The sequence below is a fragment of the Homalodisca vitripennis genome, chromosome 3 (genome assembly GCF_021130785.1).
Source record: "Homalodisca vitripennis isolate AUS2020 chromosome 3, UT_GWSS_2.1, whole genome shotgun sequence".
In the NCBI taxonomy this organism is placed as follows: Eukaryota; Metazoa; Arthropoda; class Insecta; order Hemiptera; family Cicadellidae; genus Homalodisca; species Homalodisca vitripennis.
The window spans coordinates 118,517,291-118,540,142 of record NC_060209.1 but is presented as its reverse complement, the minus strand read 5'-3'; the positions used below and the strand labels follow the sequence as shown (position 1 = coordinate 118,540,142).

At 32.7% G+C, this 22,852-nt stretch overlaps 1 protein-coding gene across 2 annotated transcripts in view; it reads right to left on the bottom strand.

Moving 5' to 3' along the window:
- LOC124357404 (lipoyl synthase, mitochondrial) overlaps window positions 1–22,852 on the bottom strand; it is a 50,143-nt gene extending 27,291 nt beyond the window's left edge. Inside the window, exons 1-9 of one of the 2 annotated variants that reach the window (XM_046809169.1) lie at window positions 22,621–22,852; window positions 19,403–19,601; window positions 13,326–13,459; window positions 12,301–12,457; window positions 11,879–11,936; window positions 7,633–7,791; window positions 4,846–4,961; window positions 3,380–3,450; window positions 2,102–2,327 (exon numbers count right to left, since the gene is read on the bottom strand). In XM_046809169.1, the coding sequence (XP_046665125.1) occupies window positions 2,166–2,327; window positions 3,380–3,450; window positions 4,846–4,961; window positions 7,633–7,791; window positions 11,879–11,936; window positions 12,301–12,457; window positions 13,326–13,459; window positions 19,403–19,601; window positions 22,621–22,683 (1,119 nt within the window). In that variant the 5' untranslated portion in view covers window positions 22,684–22,852 and the 3' untranslated portion in view covers window positions 2,102–2,165. Of the gene's footprint in view, window positions 1–2,101; window positions 2,328–3,379; window positions 3,451–4,845; window positions 4,962–7,632; window positions 7,792–11,878; window positions 11,937–12,300; window positions 12,458–13,325; window positions 13,460–19,402; window positions 19,602–22,620 lie in introns of those variants that run through there. The other variant, XM_046809170.1, reaches the window with a different exon arrangement.

The window sequence follows — 22,852 nt, the reverse complement described above, 5'->3', positions numbered from 1 at the left end:
GCATTTAGTACAACATTAAGACCACACTCAAAGTAGTTGTTTTGTTTTTGACTGTGACCTGAAAAGGAATTATATCCACTAGTATTCAACTTATTAGACAAGAGAAAGCATGGTTTAGATTAGCGTCAACCAAGAAGTCCAATTGATAATCTCGTTTAACTACAATATCTAAAATAGACTCCAATGTGAGCCCCTACCAGGTTCAATCGATTTAGCATTACTCTCAGTTCATTCCAGCTTATCATTATCGTTTATGCAAAAGAATGGATATTTAAAGGAAGTGAACCCTATAAATTGTTTAATCGTTCCTTGACAACTTCAGTGGAACCATGCCTTAAGAGCTCACTGATGGCTGGAGCCACAAAGAGTGCTTTGGAAGATAGAGCTGCTGTGCAGTCATTTACAGATAAAAAGTACGATTGAATAATAGAGTTATCCAACCATTTGTCAGATTGTATTGTTTTAAGCCAGGATTGCAGCTCCCCATGTTCAGATGACATAGAGTGTCTTTTCACCATAGCATCATTGAATTTGGCAGATAAAAGTTTGAGAGACTTATTTTTGGTTGCAATAATTGAATCTAACGTATTAGCTATGACGGTAGGACTTAAACTACAATTTGAAACAACACAATTTTGCAAGGCAGTAAGTAAGTAAGTAGAAGTTAACTGGTAACTTTGTCTTATATATATATATATATATATATATATATATAAGATACATATCTAATATCTTTTATATATTATATCTTATAAAATATTAGTGTTTCTCTAATATTGGGTATAAAAATTATCTATTATCTCAAAAATTAGTTTATAAAGTTTTACATGGCAGTGGTTATATAGCGTACAAAATTCATTTAGTAAATTGGCTAAGTGGGGAAGATTTTGATTGATGAGAAGAATTTTGTAAAATAATGATTCGGAACATTAATAATAATACAATTAGATTAAACAACATTGCTTCCTCAGATAAAACAACTTTCATGTTAAACAGTAACGTTAACAGACACAACACTCGTTATCGAGCTGATGTTAATCCTCATTGGATGAGAGCAACACACCCAGCACCCTGAAAAGTTAAACGTTTGGTTTGGAGGGATGTTTGTTGGGCCTTTTTTTATTGATGGACATCTTAATGCCGAGGTAAACCAGGAAATCTTACAAAATCAGGTTTATGCAGCTATCCAAGTAGCAACCAACAACTGTAATGAAGTTTGGTTCCAGCAGGAAGGGGTACCTCCATAATATGGCCTGCATGTCCACAAGTATTTATATAATATTTTTACAAATCGCTGGATAGGCATAAGAGGAATTATCAAGTGGCCACCAAGATTGTTAGATCTATCTCCACTTGACTAATTTGTATGGGGTCACATTAAAATGTGTATAAAACAAAACTCCATTGCATTAATGATCTTAGGGACAGAACAGTAGCTGAAATTTTAAAAATCCAGTGTGAATCCACACAGCATGCCGTGTCAAGTTTCTGTAACAGGCTTGGACATTGTCAAACTGTCTTGGGATAGCAGTTTTAACATCTGATGTAATAAACACAAGTTAGTTAGGTTTAGCCATGATTTGATTAACGTAATTGTAATTACTAGTGCTAATGTAACTTTACATTAAAACATTTTAAACTGCCCCCAAAAAGCCCATTTTGGGGAAATGGTTTACTTTTGTTTCCTAGAGGGGTGTCCTGAGTTTAATTTTTCTACCTAAATTGTCCATTGAAGGTTGAGCAGGATCCATCCATGCTATAACCCTAATTAATTTCAATTAGCTGCCGTTTTGTACTGGGTTGAGATAGAGAGCTGTCGTTTACACTATGCTTCTTTTAACAAGATCTTTCAAATGAGGTGTCACTTAATCAGTCTTTACATTTTAAAATCTCATTTTGGGGAAATGGGCAAAGTTGTAACAGTGACTAAAAAGTTAACTTCTATTTCCTAGAGAGGTGTACCGAGTTCTATTCCTCTATCTTTATCCATAAAACCTAAGCAGAGTCTATCCCTACTTTTAACTCACACTGTATTTTGAACTTTTATATTTGCAAATAATTTTTAGAACATTAAGAAAGGGAACAAATGAATGTACGCTGATGAAAATAAAACAAAAATATTATTAATATACAACCAGATCATTTACTACATAAAACAAGAAACATTAAATGGAAGCTTTGCGTTTCTTCAGTATGCTTGAGATGAAGAATTCACCAGCCTTGTATGAGCTGCGCACCAAGGGGCCACTGGCAGTGTACAGGAACCCCATCTCCGCACCTACTGTCTCCCAGTGCTTGAACCGAGCTGGTGTAACATATTCCACTACCTGTATCCAACATTTACAACATTCTTTATTACATGCACAGATTGGTGTAAAGTAATAAAAAATTATATATATAATAGAATGAGATCATGTAGGATAAGTAGGAATACAAAAAATGTACCTATATTTTATGTGCATGATAAATAGATGAACCAACTTAATCCACATTATAACCTACAACATAGGTAGGCTCACTTGCAACCAGAAGGTTAGTTGCTCATTATGATCTTCTTATTTTTTTTACTATTTGTACAGTAGTATTCGAAATCAGATTATTTCATTGCCAGATATAATTTTCAGTGTGTATACATAAAGAACAAGGCCAAATTTTACAGTTACTATTTGGATAACTATAATATTTTTATTAATCTATAAATTAAGTAATATTTTTCATTAAAATAAATTTACAAATTGGTAAATTTTATTTTTTACTTTGCAAGTTTCAACAGAAAAATTTTATAATTAAGAAAATCATTACTCAATATACAACTTTTATTCACATACTTATTTATTTTGTATAAATAAACAAATTGTGTAACATACACATTTATTTTTATTTTCCTTGGTTTTTAAAATATATTTTTATAGTAGTTAACAAGTGAATCTGTTTTATCTGCAACTCAGAATTTTCCCGTCATTATCCATTATATGTTTCTATGTATAGAGTGGTTATTTTGGCTACATTTATTCATCTCTAGGGATGATAGAAAGGCACTAGAAGTAAACAAATGCATACATGTTTGTAACACAAATGTATGAGTCTAAAATAATACTAAAGTAAAGCAAATTTCTGACTGAACTGTTGAAATGTTCAAGATTGAACCACACCTGTTTGGCAAGGTGAGGTACACCAAAGATATAATACACACCAAGTGACTGAGCCACACTTGATATATAAGGCTCTCTCTGATTGAGATGAGAAGAGTGGTCACTGTGGTCACTAGCCAGACATCCACAGCTCATTTGTTAACCAATTCTACTAAGTAGCTGAAATCATCTCCATAAAATGATTATTTATTACAAATGTCAACAAATATGCCAAGGTTTAGACCCACCTTGAGGTGACGCTTGGTAGGTTGCATGTACTGCCCAAGCGTGACACAGTCAACACCAGCTGATCGCAGATCTGCAAGACATACAATTTTCAATCAACAAGTATATTTATATACAATAATAGTAATAATTTTGTTTATTGACGTAAGGTTTGGGCTTACAAGTCCAGTTATTAGTTACAGTAGTAACTAGTACTGTTGTTTGTGTAAGTACAGGATACAGCAAGATATGTAACGAACTTCTCAGCTAGCCTAGATTCCAAAGTCTCACAAAGTCTAGATTCCACACATTAATGGGTGACTAAAGGAATGCAATTAAATCCAAATGATTAATTTACATGATAAACTTTATATTTCTATCCTGCAAATAGAATAGTATAAACAATTGAAGGATTAATCCATTGCAGATCACTGAGAAATATTTTGTCATGCTGTGGATGGACCTAGCGGCACAGTGAATAGTTTGGGTCACAAAACCGTTCTGCTTTTAATTTTACCTCAGTGGATGTACTTTTGAATTAGTTAATGGTTTAGAAATGCCATAGAACTCGTTGTCCAAATTTTAAATGAACCTACTAAATGTACTACAATGTGTTATTGAGTATTTCAGGGCTCAAAACTTACAGTTTGGAGTACACATATTTATTGATCTTAGCAATAAAATTGTGTCCAACATTTCAGTGGCCTCAATCTCAAATAAAATCATTATAATCCGATGTTCCGAAATTTTTACTGACTTCTGTAGACATTGAGTGTAGCTCTGCAAAACTACAAAGAGCACAAACATACAGATTCACCAATAGATGTATCTGAAAAATTTCAGTTTTTGGCAGGGAGCGGCACAAGAAAAACTCGGTCTGATACACTATGTCTCCAATACACAGAACCACAACCTATAACCGATCCTTCACCATCACTGCCTATAGATTATGGAATTCTAATAGATAATTTTACCTAAATAAAGAAGTGTTTCTACTCTAATGTTCAAAGTAAAGAGAAGTTTCTGGCATTTGAATGGGGAGGCCACTAACTCCAGCACTAGAAGGTTGTAAATTAGTGGAGGATGACTAAAGCATGAATGGCTCAAAACTTGTACAGGATTGTACATTCAACCTGTAAGTTAGAATGTGTGTGGTCTTAATGTAGGGTAAATCAAAATTTTAGACAAAACATTTTCATTTACATTTATATTATTGATTGGAAATAAACAATTTGATTGACATTAATCAGGACATGTGTAATTTATTATACTAAATGAATTATTGTATAGTAAATAAACTTATAAAATTACACATTTTCTTATTTAGCAGTGTATTTCTTCTGACTGTACAACTTTTGAAAGCGTTCATAAAATAATTGTTCAAATAGAACAATTAAAAGCAGTGAATTATGACAATGCAATGTTGCTTATTGCACTAATATCACCTTACTCAATATCTGAACTATAATACAGTCGGTAAGATACTCACCTTCCATAGTCTGCCTGACTTGCTCGTCTGTTTCACCCAGACCCAACATTATTGAGGACTTTGTGACAAGGTCTGGATTAACCTCTTTTGCAGCTTTCAGCACACTCATTGTTTGTCTGTAACAATATAAATAAGCTGCTTATCTCAGTGTTATGTTAAAATGTTATGATAAGTTGAAATAGAACATTATCATGACCATAATAATAATAAACAAAAATAGTAAAAACAAAAATGCTTAACCTATACAATATTAAATTATCTGTACTATGAATTATGAATATGCTAAGAGAAAAAGAAGGATTTACAAGTGATATACGCGTTTCAAAGATAACAGTGCAGTTATTGAAGATGACTAACGCTCCGGACGCCCCAGCACATCAACAACCGATATGAACGTGAAAAGAAGTCACTGATGACGTGGCTCACATATCAATTGGCTCATATCATGAAATTTGTTTAATGTTTTGGATAAAGAAACGTGAGGCAACAAAATTTATTCCAAAATTGTTGAATTTTCATCAAAAAACATCAGCGAATGGAAGTTGGTTAATCAGTAAATGAAGTCAACGACAATGCAGAATTATTGAAAAGTGTTATAACAGGTGACAAAACATGGGTTTAGGGATATGACGTCAAAACTAAGGTTCAATCATCACACTGGAGGCATTCTGGATCGCCAAGGCTCAAAAAAGGTTCAACAAGTGCAGTTGAATATGAAGTTTATGATCAATGTGTTCTTTGATTATGTCATAGTGCATCATGAAATCTTGCCACAAGATCAAACGGTCAATAATCGACTGTGTACTACCTGCAAGTTCAACATCGTTTTGCATTTAGCAATCCAAAAAAAAACACCTGGATTTGTAGGAAAACAATTCATGGTTTTTGCACCATAATAATTCACCTTCTCACACTTCACTGCTTGTTAGTGAATTTTCAGCCAAAACCAGTACTGTAACGATATCCTGGCCTCCATATTTTCCAGACATGGCTATGTGTGAAATGTTTTATTTAAAAAAATAAAGAGAAACTTAAAGGCCTCTTGTTTTACAAGCATAGACAACATTAACAATGTATCACTGAAAGAGCTAAAGACTATCCCAAAGATTGAGTTTGAGAAGTGTTACGAGGATTGGAATAAATGCTGGCACAAGTGCATAATATCTAATGGGGACTATTTTGAAGCCGACAACATTGATGTTAATGAATAAATAAATATTAAAAAAAAAAAAAATTCCTGTTACTTTATGAACAAACCTCCCTCGTACATACAAACAAATTACAAGTATTGATTAATTTTTTGTTTGATAACGTAACGTTAAAAAATGGGAAGACAAAATTTGAATATCCATTGTCATACCAGTTGTCATGTATCAACATCAAAACAAAACTGCCACAGAAGACAGCATGTGGTTGTGTTTAGCATTATGATGTTGTCTACAACGTAGTGGCAAAGACTTTACATGATGCCTGTAGGACTGTGGTATAAGAACAGTTAACAATGAATGATAATAATATAATTGATACAATCTGTGTGTTTTTGACAATCAGATAGTGAGTGAATAGAGTTCTTGCATTGAGTAGTTTGCACTCCACAAAAATGACTAAATACAGAAACAGTCACTGAGGCTGATTTAGCTCCTAAAGTCCAATGTCAACATTTCTTTGTGCACAATCACTTTAAACAATATCAGATCTCCGAGTGCAGAGTCTCACATATCAGTTGCCTAGGAGAATAAGAACAAGGGTTCTCCGAGGCAGCTATATAAACTTCACAATGTGAGAGAGATTACCACTACCAGAGTGGCAGGAACCGTGGGAGGTCAAACAGTACCCACGTGTGGGACTTAAGTGAATCACAAGGGATCAATAATTTGGTTACCAGCAACCTTCCCATCACTCCTTATTTGTCTCCATTTGTTGTTGGCAATAAAAACAAAAATACCTCAGGTGTATTAAAATCAACTTTTTTAGAATTATTTTTTCTTATTTCAAATCACTTTTCATACTGATATTAGCTTGTACAGTAAAAAAGCAAACTACATTATGGTAATCTATAAAAAAATATATAAATCACAATTTTTGTCCTCATCTAATTTATTTCTACAGATAATTTTACTTTCCTGACATGATGCTCTTTTTCACTTTTGATATAAAAAACAGCATTTATCTATATAATATTTAAAATAAATTTATAATCTCAAACCTTGTTCATTTATATGATAAGGAAAAATATTATTTTTGTATTTAAAAGATGGTGCTTTTTCCTATCCCAGTAAAGAAAAATATACGAAAAACCCAAATAAGATATTAATTAAACTGCACTAGTTCCACATTATTTTAAATGATAATTATAATTATGCATAACAATGAATAATAATTATGATTTCAGGAAGTTGTAGAGAATGAATTCATTACTGATCAAAGACATACTCCGAACTTCCATGCATAAAGTGAACAAAAATTGTGTGTTTTGATACAAACAAGCCTTAAAAAAATACTGGTTGAGAAAGATTACAATGCAATCGAAAATTTCTAGTCGTGTGTAAAATATGTGTACTTTTATGTGTTTTTCAATCAGTGGACCCTAAAAGATAGTTTTAAATGCAAGTCTGCTGATTTTCCTATTAACTAGTAACAATCCTTGGCTTTCAGCCCTATTAATTCATACCTATTATTTAATTATATTAATAGATACACACCAGCTATAAATAAGGGAAGATTATTTAAATCTAGTATATAAAATGATATTCTAGAAGCATTGTAAAACTATTATATTTAATATACCTATAATTGGCTCTGCGATCTCTCACAAAGGGTGTAAGGCTCTCTACCGTCTCCACATTGTGGGCAAACACATCCAGCCCCGACTCCACAATGGTGTTGACACATGAAATATCTCCACGGAAATCTGGCACGAGACACTCCACCATTATGTTTGCATTCCTACAAGCAAGAACTATGCAATAACATGCACATAATAAACAGTTTCATGAAAAGTTACATGGCAACACATAACAGGATTAAACGTTCTTCTATTTTAAGCTTTCTTCTATTTATGATACTGTGCTACAAAGTATTCCTAAAATGTGTTTGTCACATTCCCTCAACAAACTAAAACATGTTTTCCATTTCTTTCAAAGTACAAAATGAATAGCAATTAATTTACAAGATAGTGTGGAGATATTCAAAAGTTAACATTCTACATGCTACATTTTAATAAAATCATACAACCTGTACCTTCTATTAAGGATTAAATTAAATTTTAAAATTGGAATTTAGTGTTGGAACAAATATTTGTATGGAGATTTTGTTAAGTATATAATGGACTATATGCAACTCAGGGTGTCTCAAAAATGGATACTTTTACCAAATTCTCAAAATCTATTTTATTGTGCCATCACTTTACTTTCTCCTTTACTACACACGTAGAAGATATTAAGCAAATACACTAAAATATCAGCAAGACTTAAACCACATTAATGAGTTGGTTGATAAAATAAAAGTTCAACACAAGATACACCCAAATTGATCTAAGGGAATTTCAGAATGTATTCTAGTGTAAAACCTTTTCATGGGAATATGTGTCTGACAATGCCTCTTCTAGTAGAGATATATGCCCACCTCCCAAGAATTAGGAAAAATTAATATTTTTGTCACAGATGTTGAAGTACCACTTATTATCTAAAACCTTATAATTTAGAGATTTTCTTATGCAAGATATTGAATTTTAATACACTTGTTTCGGAACAGGGGTCTGGAGGACTTTCTGATGTTAAAGTTGCAAATTTTTGATGCAGAATAGAAAAGTCATATTACTTAAACAAAATTTACAAAAACATATTAGAAAATTTTAAAATCAGTTTATTGAAAATTGTGTTAAACACACCACTCTCAAAATAATTACGTGTGAAACTTAAGAATTATAGCTCCCAAAAGATGTATGCTTGCATGGAACATGTTCCAGTGGGCAATTTTTCAACCTACTGACTTACATTAATTTTGAAACACCCAAAATAATGTCTGGATCCAAAATTGGATCTAAAACACCTAGTACATTGTAAGTTAACTTTTATTTGGACCAATAACAAATAATTTGAATGATATTACTAAATTAAGAGCTTTGTTACACTTAATTTTTGTTTACTTTGTTTCCATGTCACATCAAATGTTGAAATGAAAAATTCTTTATTTTAACAGGCAATGTTATGCAAGATATCTAAATAATGTTGATCCATTTTGATATAACATTAAAGCAAAAAAAGCCATCTTAGTTCTCTTTTGACAGAAGCAGGCTACGCTGATGTGTGTTATATATTTTCTTGATCTGGAAACAAAACAAAATAAACAATGGAACAAATCAAATCAAATCAAATCCAAAACATAGTAATAACAAAGTAAATTACATTGGCCATAATTATCAACTTTTTGATGTATTTTCTTGATTGTGGTAACAGTGCAAACTAAAAATTGGATTCAAAAATATAATTCGCTTGAACCAGCAGTGGTCATAATTCACTTGAACCAGAAGTGCTCATACAGGTGCAAAACCTACGAAATTGTATGCAAAGCCGCGGGTAACTGCTACTATACCATAAAATAGGAATTAAATTATTCAAAACATGATCTAACTGACTTATAAAATCAGAGTCATTAGTGTTTTACTGTTTGCAGTTGGGAACATTGTACAATATTGGATTGGTATAAAGTAAAATTAAAGGTTTTCTAGAGGAGTGTAAAGGGGAAAATCTACCCTGAACCAAAACTGGAGGAGGGACGTAAATATTTCAATGATGCTTGTCTGCTCCAATCATTAAGTTTTTATGACTTGTAAAATATTTAGTTATTTAATTTAATTATCCCGCAGACATCACCACGAATGTGGAGTTAGGCTACATTCTCAAAATGAGCCTCTTGAGTCCTTCAGTTTAAATTTATTTAACCACTCAATGTATTGAGTTCCATTGCCAAGACAAATGAAGAATTGAATGGATCCACTGATCACTTAAAGTTTTCAAATACTATAAAAGTTATTAAGAACAGATCTTTGGAATTTTATAGATAGCAAAATATGTCTTTAGTATTGTTCTTTACAATATTATACTTAATTAAACTTTGAATATGACAATACCTAACATGTGTCAGCCAATTTGGTTTGTTGTTTGTCAGAATTCTTATAAACAATCTGGAATGCCAAGGTTAGTGAAAAAGTGCTAACTAGATGTACTGATAAACTTACACATAACAATGTGTTTTCAAAATACAAATATTTACTTCATGATTGATGTTTATTGTTAATATTTTTGTTTACTGTATTAAATTAGTGAATGTATTTTTATAACTCATTTTGTTGATAATGAACAAACATAAAGTATTACATTTTATTATTGTAAAGTAATATATTTTTACAGAATACTTCTGAACAAGGACTGCGTATTATTGGCTCAGGTTTCTAAATGCAAAAGTTAATCAGAAATTTCAGAAATTAGAATGTATTTTTAAGAAATATTAACATACAAACTCACTAAGGATTACAAAAGATCAAAAATAAATTAATATTATGGCATTTTATTTTGGTTCACAAGAGCCAAGAATACTAACATGATATATTTCCTTTTTTTAACACTCCAAGTAGTAAGATTGAAAGTGTTTCACCAAACTGTAGCAGTAATTATAACACAAATAATAATTAATTATTGCCTTAAGAAAAAAAGGAAAATAAATTAAGGATAATCCATAGTTCCATGACAAAATTTTACCTCCATAAATCAAAGTAACAAAATAATACTCTTTATAACTCAAAGAATACTAGTTGAGACTGTAATATTTTTTTTCATTGCCTTTATCTGTCAGTTTACCTCCATACCTCAAAGTTTTACCAAAAGGTATCGAAAACTTAAAAAATTACTGTTACAGAAATAGGTTGTAATATATGTCTATGAGTAATATATCTGTGGTTGTCCGTATGACATCTAGAACACCTAAATCTTTCCGAATACTGCGCCAACACTTTGCCAACAGAATTATATATTTTAAATATATCAACCTAACTATCCAGTAGTATCTACAGTCAGTAGATGTTATACCTGGTAATTTTAATTGCAAAATATCTCTTTGTCCACAGTTACACTAGTGAACACTGTCTTGTCAGTATCGAAAGTGTTTCTCTTTTCATGTAAACTTAAGTGAACATTAAAATTTTGACAGAGCTGGATTTGAATTATTTTACTAGAGGTGTAATTTGGAGAGTAGATTTGACATTTGAAAAAAATGTTATGATATTAAACAAAAAATTAAACACATTATAAGGAGATCCATTATATCTACATTTTTGACATAGAGCTGAAATTTATGACTCACTCATTTACTGAAGAAGGATATTATACTGTACTTTTATGTTAAAATGATTTCAAAGCTGAGTATGTGGCAGATATATTTTATTTTTCACAGTGATTCATTGGATTTATGAATTTTGTACATGGGTTTAACTTTAACATAGAATATCTGGGCAGAAAAATATTAAGACACTTGAGGAAAAGGTTTATATAAAAATCCTTGTTTTTATAACCTCTTTCAAAAATATACTGAAGAAGGTTGGAATTAAAAAATGTTGAGATGGAGAGTACATGAGGGAGAGACACATCTGAAAATTAATAGGGTGTGTACAAAATGAGGCACTAGTCAATGATGTAGAAACAACTCCCAGATTCATTTTTCTATCCGTAACTGTTTAAAAATTAGCAAGAGGGGAATGTGTGATCATCCTGTAAGTATCAAAGAAGAAAGTTGACATAACTATTAAATTTAATACAATATTTAATTATTTTTCTTGCTATATGTAAAATACTGGAACAGAAACATATTAATTTATTGCAAATTTGGTATGAGTGATTCTCATTGCCATTTCTGAACCACAAGTAACTTGTATCAATCCTTAGTCCCATATGTACGTGAATATCCACACACTTATAAAAAACTAATATCAAAATAAAAGGTATTTTTTATGTAAAGGAACTTGCTAAAACTCACTCACTGCCTCTTAATCTCTTTAACGGTTTCAGCAAAGTGAGCGGATCCTCCATCCGGCAAGTCTGTAATACACAAAAAATACAATAATTTAAATAAAAACAAACAATTTAAATAAAATCAGCATAGAAATGTTTATTCACATGCATTACTGTAAAACTATATCTAGCACTTTAAGTTGTATATTTAAGATATAGACTATAAATATTCATAATCATATTATTTGAACAAACTTGGGAAGTAAAAAATGCTGAGCTAAAATATTAACTTTATTACAACTTGACCAAACAAACAATTTTAAACACACACCAGATATTGGGTCAGCGTGGGAGGCTCCACACTTCCCCACAGCGGAAATGTAAATCAGTTCATTTAATAATTCAATTTTCTATGTTCTAAATATATATATATTAAAAATATAGAACATACCGTCTCTGTCCACAGACGTGAGGACCACATAGTCAAGGCCCCACTTAGCAATTGCTGTGGCAGTATTTAGAGGCTCATGGGGGTCTGGAGGCGGAGGAGCACGTGCTGTCTTGACAGAGCAGAATCTACAACCTCTTGTACAAGTATCCCCGAGCAGCTGTATACACAACATAACAATTTATTAAGAAGATGTTTAGTATAAAATTATAAATAAGTTATACAAGCAAAAATGTCTCCAATAATATTCTATTAAGTTGCATGTTTTATCAACATAACAAATATTCCACAAAATTGTTTTTCTTTCTTTTTATATTTGGCAGAGCGGTAGTGAAACCTGTCACTTGAGAAGCTTGAAAATCCCTGTTTCCGCTGAATCAAAAAAATCCCATTCACTTCTGTCTATCTCCACGAAAAATTGAAAACGAAATAACCTATAGACTTGAAAGTTTGCATATTGCTTCAGTTTTAAAAGAGCAATACTTATTTCGATGATGGTGCATATTATTCTATGGGATTTGGCTGGAATATCTGTTAACAAATATTTTTACGATGCTTTTATGTGTAGCCATGATGGCAATGTGAAAATAGAAGAATAAATAAATCTGTAAACAAAATAAAATTTCAACAAGTGATATTTTTATTCATAGAGTTAAAGAGTAGAAAGCCAATTTTTAGCTGGTGACAAGTTTTGATTTCAGCGCACTCTTGTGTTGTAATACCCTCTCAACCTGACCGAAACTTAACTTAATGAACAAAAGTTCACAATTTCTTCTTTGTCTGTCGGGAGGGTTGCAAAACTTTCTTTTCTGTAAGTCTATCAGTCCGCAGGACATCTCGAGACTGAAATGAGCTATAAATTTAAAATTTTTCAAGCACCACATGGTGTGTTGTACCATGATAATACCTTGATAATAGTAAAGATATTCTTACAGAAAGGATTTAATTAAATACGATCTGATATCTTAAGATTTTACTCTAAAAATACCATCTTTTTTGAGAGAGCAAACAATCTGATTGTAAGTTACCATGATAGTGGCAGTGGCAGTTCCGTGCGTACCTCCTCCCCAGCACTCTCCGATGTTGGGACATCTCGCCTCCTCGCAGACAGTGTGTAAATTTAAGGAACGTAGCTCTTGCTTTAGACGAGCAAAATTAGATCCTGGAACCATTCTACTAATAAAGTATCCTGCCTTAATAACACAAAACTCACTTGTAACAAAATTATTAGAACCCATAAAAAACAAAAAATGTTCTTTTATCAATTTTGAATAAGGTAATATTTATTGTGTAAAAAATTTTATTTAAACAACTATTCACAGTGATAAATATTAAACATGTAGGTTTTGAGCTCAAAAATTTCAATTTAGACCATAACTATAATGTATAAAAAAATTTAGCCTAATGACACAAAACCATAATTTTATACAATAACTCTATCCACAGTTCAGCTGATAAGTTTATATAAAACATAACTATTTTGAACTTTTACGATTAAGTTATTCATCTAAAGCTATGTAAAATAGGTTTCTAATCAATGTTAAATTCTGTGCACTTGTGTTGGTAACAAAAAACTTTATTTGCACTTTTACATATTATTACACACAATATTAATAGTAACATTTAATATGTAAAACCACATGAATTATTTTATAGTCAGATAAGATGAGCATGTTTCATATGACTGTCAACTATTTTAGAGAGGAGTCTCTTATTTATCATTCTTATTGTGGAATAAAAGCCTTTAAATTAATACTGCAAAAAAGGGTTGACTGAACATTAAAATATATGGTTATTAATTAATATAACTCTAGCTTTAACTAAAATTCAGTAATTACATAAAGCACCAATACAAAACAAGACATTAGAGAATGTTAAAAAAATACCACGATTTATAATATTACACTGCTGATATTGCCAAATAGTGTTAAGAACTTTAACACCTTCATCATGGTTCCATTTCCATTAACTACTATTCCAATTTTATTGACTTTATTTACATTATTTTTTTGCGAGTAAAAATTTTTTTAGTTTTATTGAAATGTTACTTTGTTTATAGGCAATTTATCAGTTATTGTAGTCCAAACGAAAAAAAAAAAAAAAATGTTTTTGATCCTAACCTTTATAGCTTTACCCTGATTTTCTCCTAAACTATTGGAGATAGAGCTCTGGGATGGATTTTATACGATTTGACAGCTCATTTTACATAAAAATTATCTAATAACAAACTCAATTAACACCCTAAAATTTCAGTGTGAGTTAATTTCTCTGAGGGAGCTGAATTTAATGTGAGATCTTTGACTCTGTATAACTTGCCAACTAAGCATTTCCAGACCCATGTTTATATGAACTTTGGATGAACTTATATGAGAGGTATAAGATTGTGCAATAAGGCAGATTCCTCCTGAAACAACCTGTACACTTGTGAAAGAGGAACTAAAATACTACTTTTCTACATAACCACCATACAAATTCAGACACTTATCATAGCGGTAGACAAGCTTTGAAATTGATGTGTCACAGAATTCTGCCAACTGTGATCTCAGGCACTCTATGACATACCTAGAGCTTCTCATCTTTGTGAAAACACTGTGTTACTAGGTCTTTATTTTTGGGAACAAGTGAAAATCACTTAGAGCAAGATCAGGACCATAGGGGGGATGAAGAAAAACTTCACAGTCGAACGAGTTTAAGAGTTCTTGCGTATGGGTTGCCATTTGAGGTTGGGCATCATGCAAAAGCAACATTTTGGATGACAATTTTCCTCGGCACTTTTACTCTTATGGTTTGGCAGTACAGCTCAGAGTTTATTGTTACACCACGCTAGAGAAAATCAATAAGAACACCTTGCCTGTCCTAGTACGATGTTGCCATGATCTTCCTTGCCGACAAAGTTTGCAGACATTTCCTTGTTTTTTTGGGGAGCTTGTGTGTCCATAGACTTTAATTTTTTCTCACAATTCACATGTTTCACCCAGGTTTAATTTCCTGTTACAATTTGATCCAGTAGTGCATCATACTAACTGTGGTAGGCCTCCAAAAACCTCAAAGATGCACCCATTCGTTGTTCTTTATGGTGATCTGTAAGCAATTTTGGCACCTATCTTGCACAAAATTTGTAGTAGTCTACCTTCTGTGAAACAATTAAGTCTGTGAAACTTGTGGGAAACAGAGAAAGCTCAGTTATTGTGAAATGACGGTTTTTGCAAATCTTTTCATGAACTTTGGCAACTAGAATAGTCAAAATGCTCGGATGTCCACTATTCTCTTGATCATGAACATTTGTTATGCCATTTGTACTTCCTATATTTGTTCTGGTTAATATTCACTGTCTAAACAAAGAACAATGACATTTCTGTGTTGTTTGTGATTTATATTGAAGAAGCACTTAATGAGTGAACTCTACTGAATAAAAGTTTATAAAAAAAGTTTATTTGAAAAAGCTTTTGTTTCTATTTTAATTCATGGATTTATTGTCAGCATCCTAGAACGTCTTTCACTTCTGAACATACGTAAATAAGGCAATAACTATATGAAATTCTTGATTTTTTTTGTTGGCTTATAGCATCTCCAGAACTCATTCTAACAGCGTTTGGGCATAAAATTTGAACATTGCACATGTTAAGATTATAAACAGATAAATTTTCTTAAACTACTTCTATTTTTACCTTCACATACATATACCTCTGATTGAGACTAGCACTTTAGCAGACTCTAGGGTGTTATCTAAGATGTTTAGTAAACTATAAACAAGTTTTTCTCGAAATGATGTGATGGGTGAAATTTCCTTGTGGTTCTTCCTGTGTTTTTTCTATAGGCTAACAGGGTGTTTACTATTGCAGTGCCCAGAAACGGGTTTTCTCGGTTGCTTTGTGGAACTATCTCATGCTCTTGCACAATAAGAGGGCATTTGGTCTGATACATCAATACCGATTTTAGCCTTATTATAATCATGTACCACTAGGTGATTGAGGATGGGGTTAGCTTATTTCTCACAATCTACAAATACTACAGTGTGCTTAGTTGACATCATTCTAACAATCCTCTCATCCCTCCAGTGTAAATGATGCCGTTTTCTTACACTAACCAGATTATTATTTCACCTCTTTCCAGCTTCTCATACTTCATAAGGAAACAAGGCCTTATTAAGCTGTTACTGTTACAGGAAGATGGGTTTCCATTTCTAAAGGAATGTTTCCAAGATCCATAGAGGTGTAATGATTGAATGTACACAAAGTGTGATCCTTACCAAGGTAGTCTTTCATGAGGTCTAATAAGATAAAGGCTGCCAAAAACAAGTTTTCTTCTGAGCCTGTAAGTTTTACCCTGTACACCTTCATCTTGTAGATACACAAATTTTGAAAACCTTTTTACCATATATATTTGTTTTAGCAGGTAGGCACTGCTTAAAATTAAGCTCATCTCTGAAGGGGATCATACTCTCGTCTATAACAATGTCTTCCCCAGGGTTTTTTCCTTAAAAACTCTATTCAAATGAAATAAAAGAGATTGATTTTTAATGGGCATCCCTAATGTTGAATGCTTAGGTTATCGTTAAAATGTCAAAATCTTTTGGAACCTTTTGGAAACAATTGGAACCTATTTTGGCTCATTACTTTTTTTACAAAACAGTTATTGTATAAAATTCTTTTAGACCAACAAGCACAGATTCAAAGAAGATGAACTAGGCCCATTCACAACAAAAGTCCAATGAACTTTTTCATTTCATCGTAGTTAGTAAGCTGATATTTGTGTAACCCACTCCTATGTTTTAATCTTGCACTAGAAATTACATGATGCACATTTCTAATTACTTCAAGGACCATAAGATTGATTATTTCATCTGTCAGATATTCATTGAAGTGTTCTGTATAGGCTGGGAGTTTGGTGGGAGATTGAAAAAATTGTTTTGACTTCCTGAACATACTAATTTTTTTGCTAACGCTCAAATGGTTGCCATTTATCCAGTTCCTCTTCTTAAAGCACTGTATAGTTCACTTAAAACTACGTATCTCTCATCATTTATAGTTGCAGCTCCTTAATTTTTCATCATATCACTAATTTTTACACTGCTGTTTTCATTATTATTTAGACTGTTAATTACATATGTAATATCTTCGTCATCACTAGGGCCTACAAAATATCCAATACTATCATCACTTCCCACAACACTAGGAATTGCTGACTGGCCACTTGGGATAAAGGTCAGATCTAAATCAGTAATGTCAGTTTCACTATCCAAATTTTACTCCAATACAGATCCATTATCACTACAATCCATTAAGTCAGGTTTACTTGAAGTGAAAAAGTCAAAGAATTTCCGTATATTGCATAGTCTTTGAAGACATTGTTATTCATTTTAGTAAAATAAAAATGAAGTTTGGGGTTTGAGAAAACAGTAGACGGAATGAACGCAAAGCCACCAAGTCACAGCTAGAGGATAAAAAGAGAGGAGTGGAAGAGAGTACAGCACCTATCAGATAATACCCGTATGATTGTCAACCTCGGCAGCACTAAAGACCCTGTAAAACGGAGTAGCGCACACCCATGGTCCAATCGGGTCGGTGCCTTTATTTTCAAGAACATTTTTGGGATAGAAAAAGAATGTGCTGATCAAACTGGTCTAAAACTACTACCCCCACCTTCCTATCAATTACCAATTTGAAAAAATATTTTTAATAACCCAAACATCAATGTAGGTCAACAATAAATTCAGGATTATACTGGCAATACAAAACATCTTGGGAACTTATACAGTGGCAGTTAACGTTTCAATATATATATTCAATATATATATATATATATATATATATAAATATATAAATATATATATAAAGTACAGAAGAGCCAATTATAAATCCTTGGGAGGAGACTAAGGTTCATGGGTAGCTATTTTAAAAGAATGTTCCTGATTTCTATGCATCCTCTTGTCTTTGTTTGATCCGGGGTGTAAGCAGGAAGCCATGGACCCTGAATTCACCTTGTGCAACAAAGTTACATAAGAAACACAATCAAAGCTTTGGATAGACCACGAAATAATCTACTATTCTGCTCTTTGTTGCTCAGGCCATCCACAAGTTTACTAAGTTTGTCACTGCATCAACTGTTCATATATTTCTGGAAATCATATTCTTTGAGGACATAGTCTAATATGTCAACAGAAGACTACTCTTTAAAAAGATCTTTATAGGCTTCACTTAACACTGATAAAATAAAAATATGGTTATAATTGCGTACAAGGCAAATAGGCTATATTGTAGTTTTTGAAAACTGAAACTACTTTGTTGTTTTTTAATTGTGTGGAAACAAACCTAGTTACAACACACACACACACACACACACACACACACACACACACACACGCACGCGCGGCGCACACACACACACACACACACACACTGTGTAAGTGTAAAAGTGTGAATGTTGAGTTTAATTCCATTTCACCTTCCGCTCAATGCAGCGTCTGAAACCTGATACTGTCACAGATTTTAATCCTGGAATCTGTCTAAAACAGTTTTGTGCACTCAATTGTGTCATCTGAACAGACAATGAGATCACCTCTTTGTCTATATTACACTGGATGACTCCTGGGTAAACCAGATAGAGCTCTTCTGTATTCTGGTTGTCTAAGATATCAAAACTATGCAAAGAATTAATTTTTAACATCTTCGTTATTGACTTGGATCTCTTCTGACAGATTCCAGGAGTCAAGTTTATGACAGTGTCAGATTTGAAACGCTGCACTGACCGGTAGGTGAAATGGACCCTTCCCACCATAGCTATGTTATAAGAGTGAGAAGTTTAAAGAAAATATTTTTAAAGAGACCACTCATAACAAGTTCATGATGAAATATGATTTTCAATATGTCCAATTTATATATTTTTTAACAAACCTGACAAATTCTTTTCAAAGACGAAAAAATGTGAAGATGGAAAACAGAAGAAATAACATTTCAAAGTTAAAAGTTATTTCAAGTATCTCATCATGATTTACTGATCAGACAAAGAGGTCACAAAACAACTAGAACACACTAGAGAATAAACAGAGGGCTAACAAAAATTACAAGACTAGTTTCATGTCATAAGATATAAGTATGGAGCATACCTGTAGGTATTTCTGTCTTCAACCATGGTGGTAGACGTAAACGCTGTTCTTCACCCTTTTCCCTGCGTAATTTCCCATCATATTTACTCCAATCAGTTTCTTCTGTTGTACCTGTTTCTGATACGAATTTTTCCAGCCCCGGGCCATTTGCAATATGAGCTAATACCTTATCACTGAGTGTGGTCTTACATCGTTTAACCTGCAAAGTCACAATTTTTATTTAAATATGATTTGTAGGAAATTTTATAAAACTGATATATTAAGTTGATTAATAAATATGATATCATTGCGGTTTAAAACTATTTTAAATACTATTTTTTAATATAACATAATTACGTGACACAAACTGCAGGTGTAAAACGAGGAAATATCACTCCAAGCTAGAAAAGTAGTATATCATAATGCAACATTAGGCTTATAGTGGGGTAGAATTTAATAAACGGCCTACACTTGTTATTCGATTGCTATTATCGAATGGTTCGATTGTTTTCTTTCGAAGGATAACTATATTACAATTTTATTAACTTAGCGTATGATTTCTACTTATTAGTTATGGTAATTTTAATGTAAACAATAAACAACAAGAAGTAAGTAATATTTTGAAACTTTGAAAATGACGATAAAAAGGGAAAAATATGCAAGATATTTCTCACAAGTGACGAGATTTGTTTTAAGTCTTTAACATGTGTGTTTGGCTCCTGGTGACACATGGGGAAAATTCTTTCCTCCATTTCACAAAAGCAGTTAGGTACTTACTGATACCAAACTGGGCAAGTAATAAATATTGTAAGTTTTCTTTGATATCTAAGTCTAGGCCATAGTTGATTTTGTAATGTTATTGTAAAATATGTCTTTAAAATTGTAATGTACAATATTCTTGTTATGGTAATTTATAATAACTCTTATTGTGTACGTTTTTTACATACATCGAAGATCGATAATAGCGTACCAGTAAGATTAAACGCCGGGGCGGCAAATCACGAATTTAACGTTACCAACGTATTCTGCTCACCCTCCTGAACAAAAAATATATATAGTACTATGGGGTGCAAATGACAAATAACATGACTTTTAGGGGGTATATTGATAAGTGGTTAAGTTTCTAATGTTTTAATGTTCAGTTTGTGTGCTGTGTCTGGATAATCTGTTTACTTGAATATTATCTGCGGCCGGGACTGATAACAGCCTGATAGCATACCTGTTATCTGAGTTGTCCGGGACATAGGTCAGTTCTACACAAGATATCGTGTTCAGTAGGTCGGATTGAGTCAGTGCGTTTACAATGATGAATCAACCATCCACTAGTTCAACCAACCCTAGTGAATTGTGTGTGTCGGAGTGTTTCGTAGGGCACGTAAAGAGCTTACGTTTTAACCGAAACGAAATTATTTCTTTTTTAATTGAACATGGTATTTTTTAAAATGAGTGTATTTGTTCGTCGTGCGGTCGAGTGGTGTTTTTAAACCGGGAGACTTTGTTGTTTCGTTGTGATAGACAAATTAGGAAAAGTAGTAAAAAAAAAGTTTTAAATGTTGCAATTTTAAAAAATCTGCTCGGGCAGGTTCATTTTTCAGGAAAGAACGCGACTAGATTTAGAGACCTATTTTGGTTTGGTGACCACGTTGCTTCACCTCAAGCCTCCGAGACAACGATACATTTCCTTGGAGTTTGGCGTTTCTTCAAATTGTGTGGTGGAACTGGTATTCTTTCTGCCGCGAAGTGTACTTTCATCACATTTCAACGACGTCGAAGAAAATTGGCGGACCTTTGACAGTCGTTGAAATTGACGAGGCAAAATTTGGAAAGAGAAAGTACAATCGCGGCAGAAATATTCAGGGACAGTGGGTTTTTGGGGGAATAGAAAGGCAGAGCAGAGAGTCCTTCCTTGTTCCTGTAGATCAACGCGATAGGGACACTCTGCTCGACATAATTCAACAATGGGTTCTGCCAGGTACCACAATTGTTAGCGACTGTTGGCGGGCCTACAATTGTCTCGGTGACGAGGGATTTAGGCACTTAACGGTAAATCACTCAATAAACTTTGTCGACCCTAACACCGGCGCCCACACGAACACAATTGAGAGACACTGGAGGGAAGTCAGGGCCAACATCCCTCGGTATGGTGTCCGGACTGACCATTTTGTTGGGTACCTGGCAGAATTCCTTTTTAAGGCAAAGTACCCCCACCCACATACCAGGCTCCACCACTTTTTTGTTGCTGCTGCTCAGCTATATCCGCCAACACACTAATGGTAAGTGTTCTCTGTTAATATCCATCTATATATTTGAGTTTTTCATGATTTATTTAGTTTTTTAACTTTACATAATTGCCTTTGCATTACATTTCAATTTATATTTTTGATCAGCCCCTCTAGAATTTTATATTTTACTGATAGGTACTATCTCGAGGGATGTTTTTCTTTTATTGACATCTTCGGCAGCATGGCCGGAGGCACTCGTAATTAATTTTTTTTCTCGAAATTAAGAAAAACATTATTAATTTTGATCAAAAATTCTGCTCATTTCTGTATTATTTCTCATTTACGTTTGCAAAGATGGCGGCGCAACCGATGACGTCATCACGAGGTTCAATCATTGGCCACAAAAGGTCACGTGACGCTAGACGTGGATGTAGAACATGGAGATATTACTGGAAAGTTATTTAATTTTTTATTTTCTAGAACTTCGTTATTTCTCATTTCCCCCATATCAAACCTTATACTTTTTTGTTATATAGGACGATTCCAATAAGTTAAGAACGCAAAAGTCGTATTGTTCCGCCCCGGCCGTTAATATGATAATTACCGAAACTGAATTTCAGAATTTCTTAAATAAATTTTCACAGAAAATTTAAAAGTTCAGTAAAATAGGTTAGATTACAAGAAGTGGTTTATGACCTGTTTTAAAGGAGAATAAGTTAAAGTAAAACATTCAACATTATCCTTGATTTACCATTCTTTTATTAAACAATGAACCAATAACCTTGCTGATTTCCAAATGTTATATTTTCGTAGTTACATGGGACAATACACTTAATTATGGGAGAAAATAAAGTGTCTATTATAATGAGATAAATTAACAGCAAAGAACTAACCTAGTTCCGAATTCCTTTTTTAAACAGTGTTATTCCTTATTCTTGCATTAGCCCAGGCCTAATGAAAACGTTTAATAGCATACTTAAAAAATTAAATATCTTAAAAAATAATATACAATGTTACCTCTAAGTTCAGGTAGGAAAGTTTACCATGATGAGAATGCCACAATAAACAACTCCTGATCATTTTAAGTAAATATAATTTGTGAAATGTATTGAATACCTCACTTCAGAAAAGTTAACCCACTACACAACATAAATGACAATTATTGTTTTATCTCTGTCCACTCACTGACTGACTGATTTGTATTGTACGTATTTTGTAATAGGTTACTTACTACTGTTATGTAAAATTA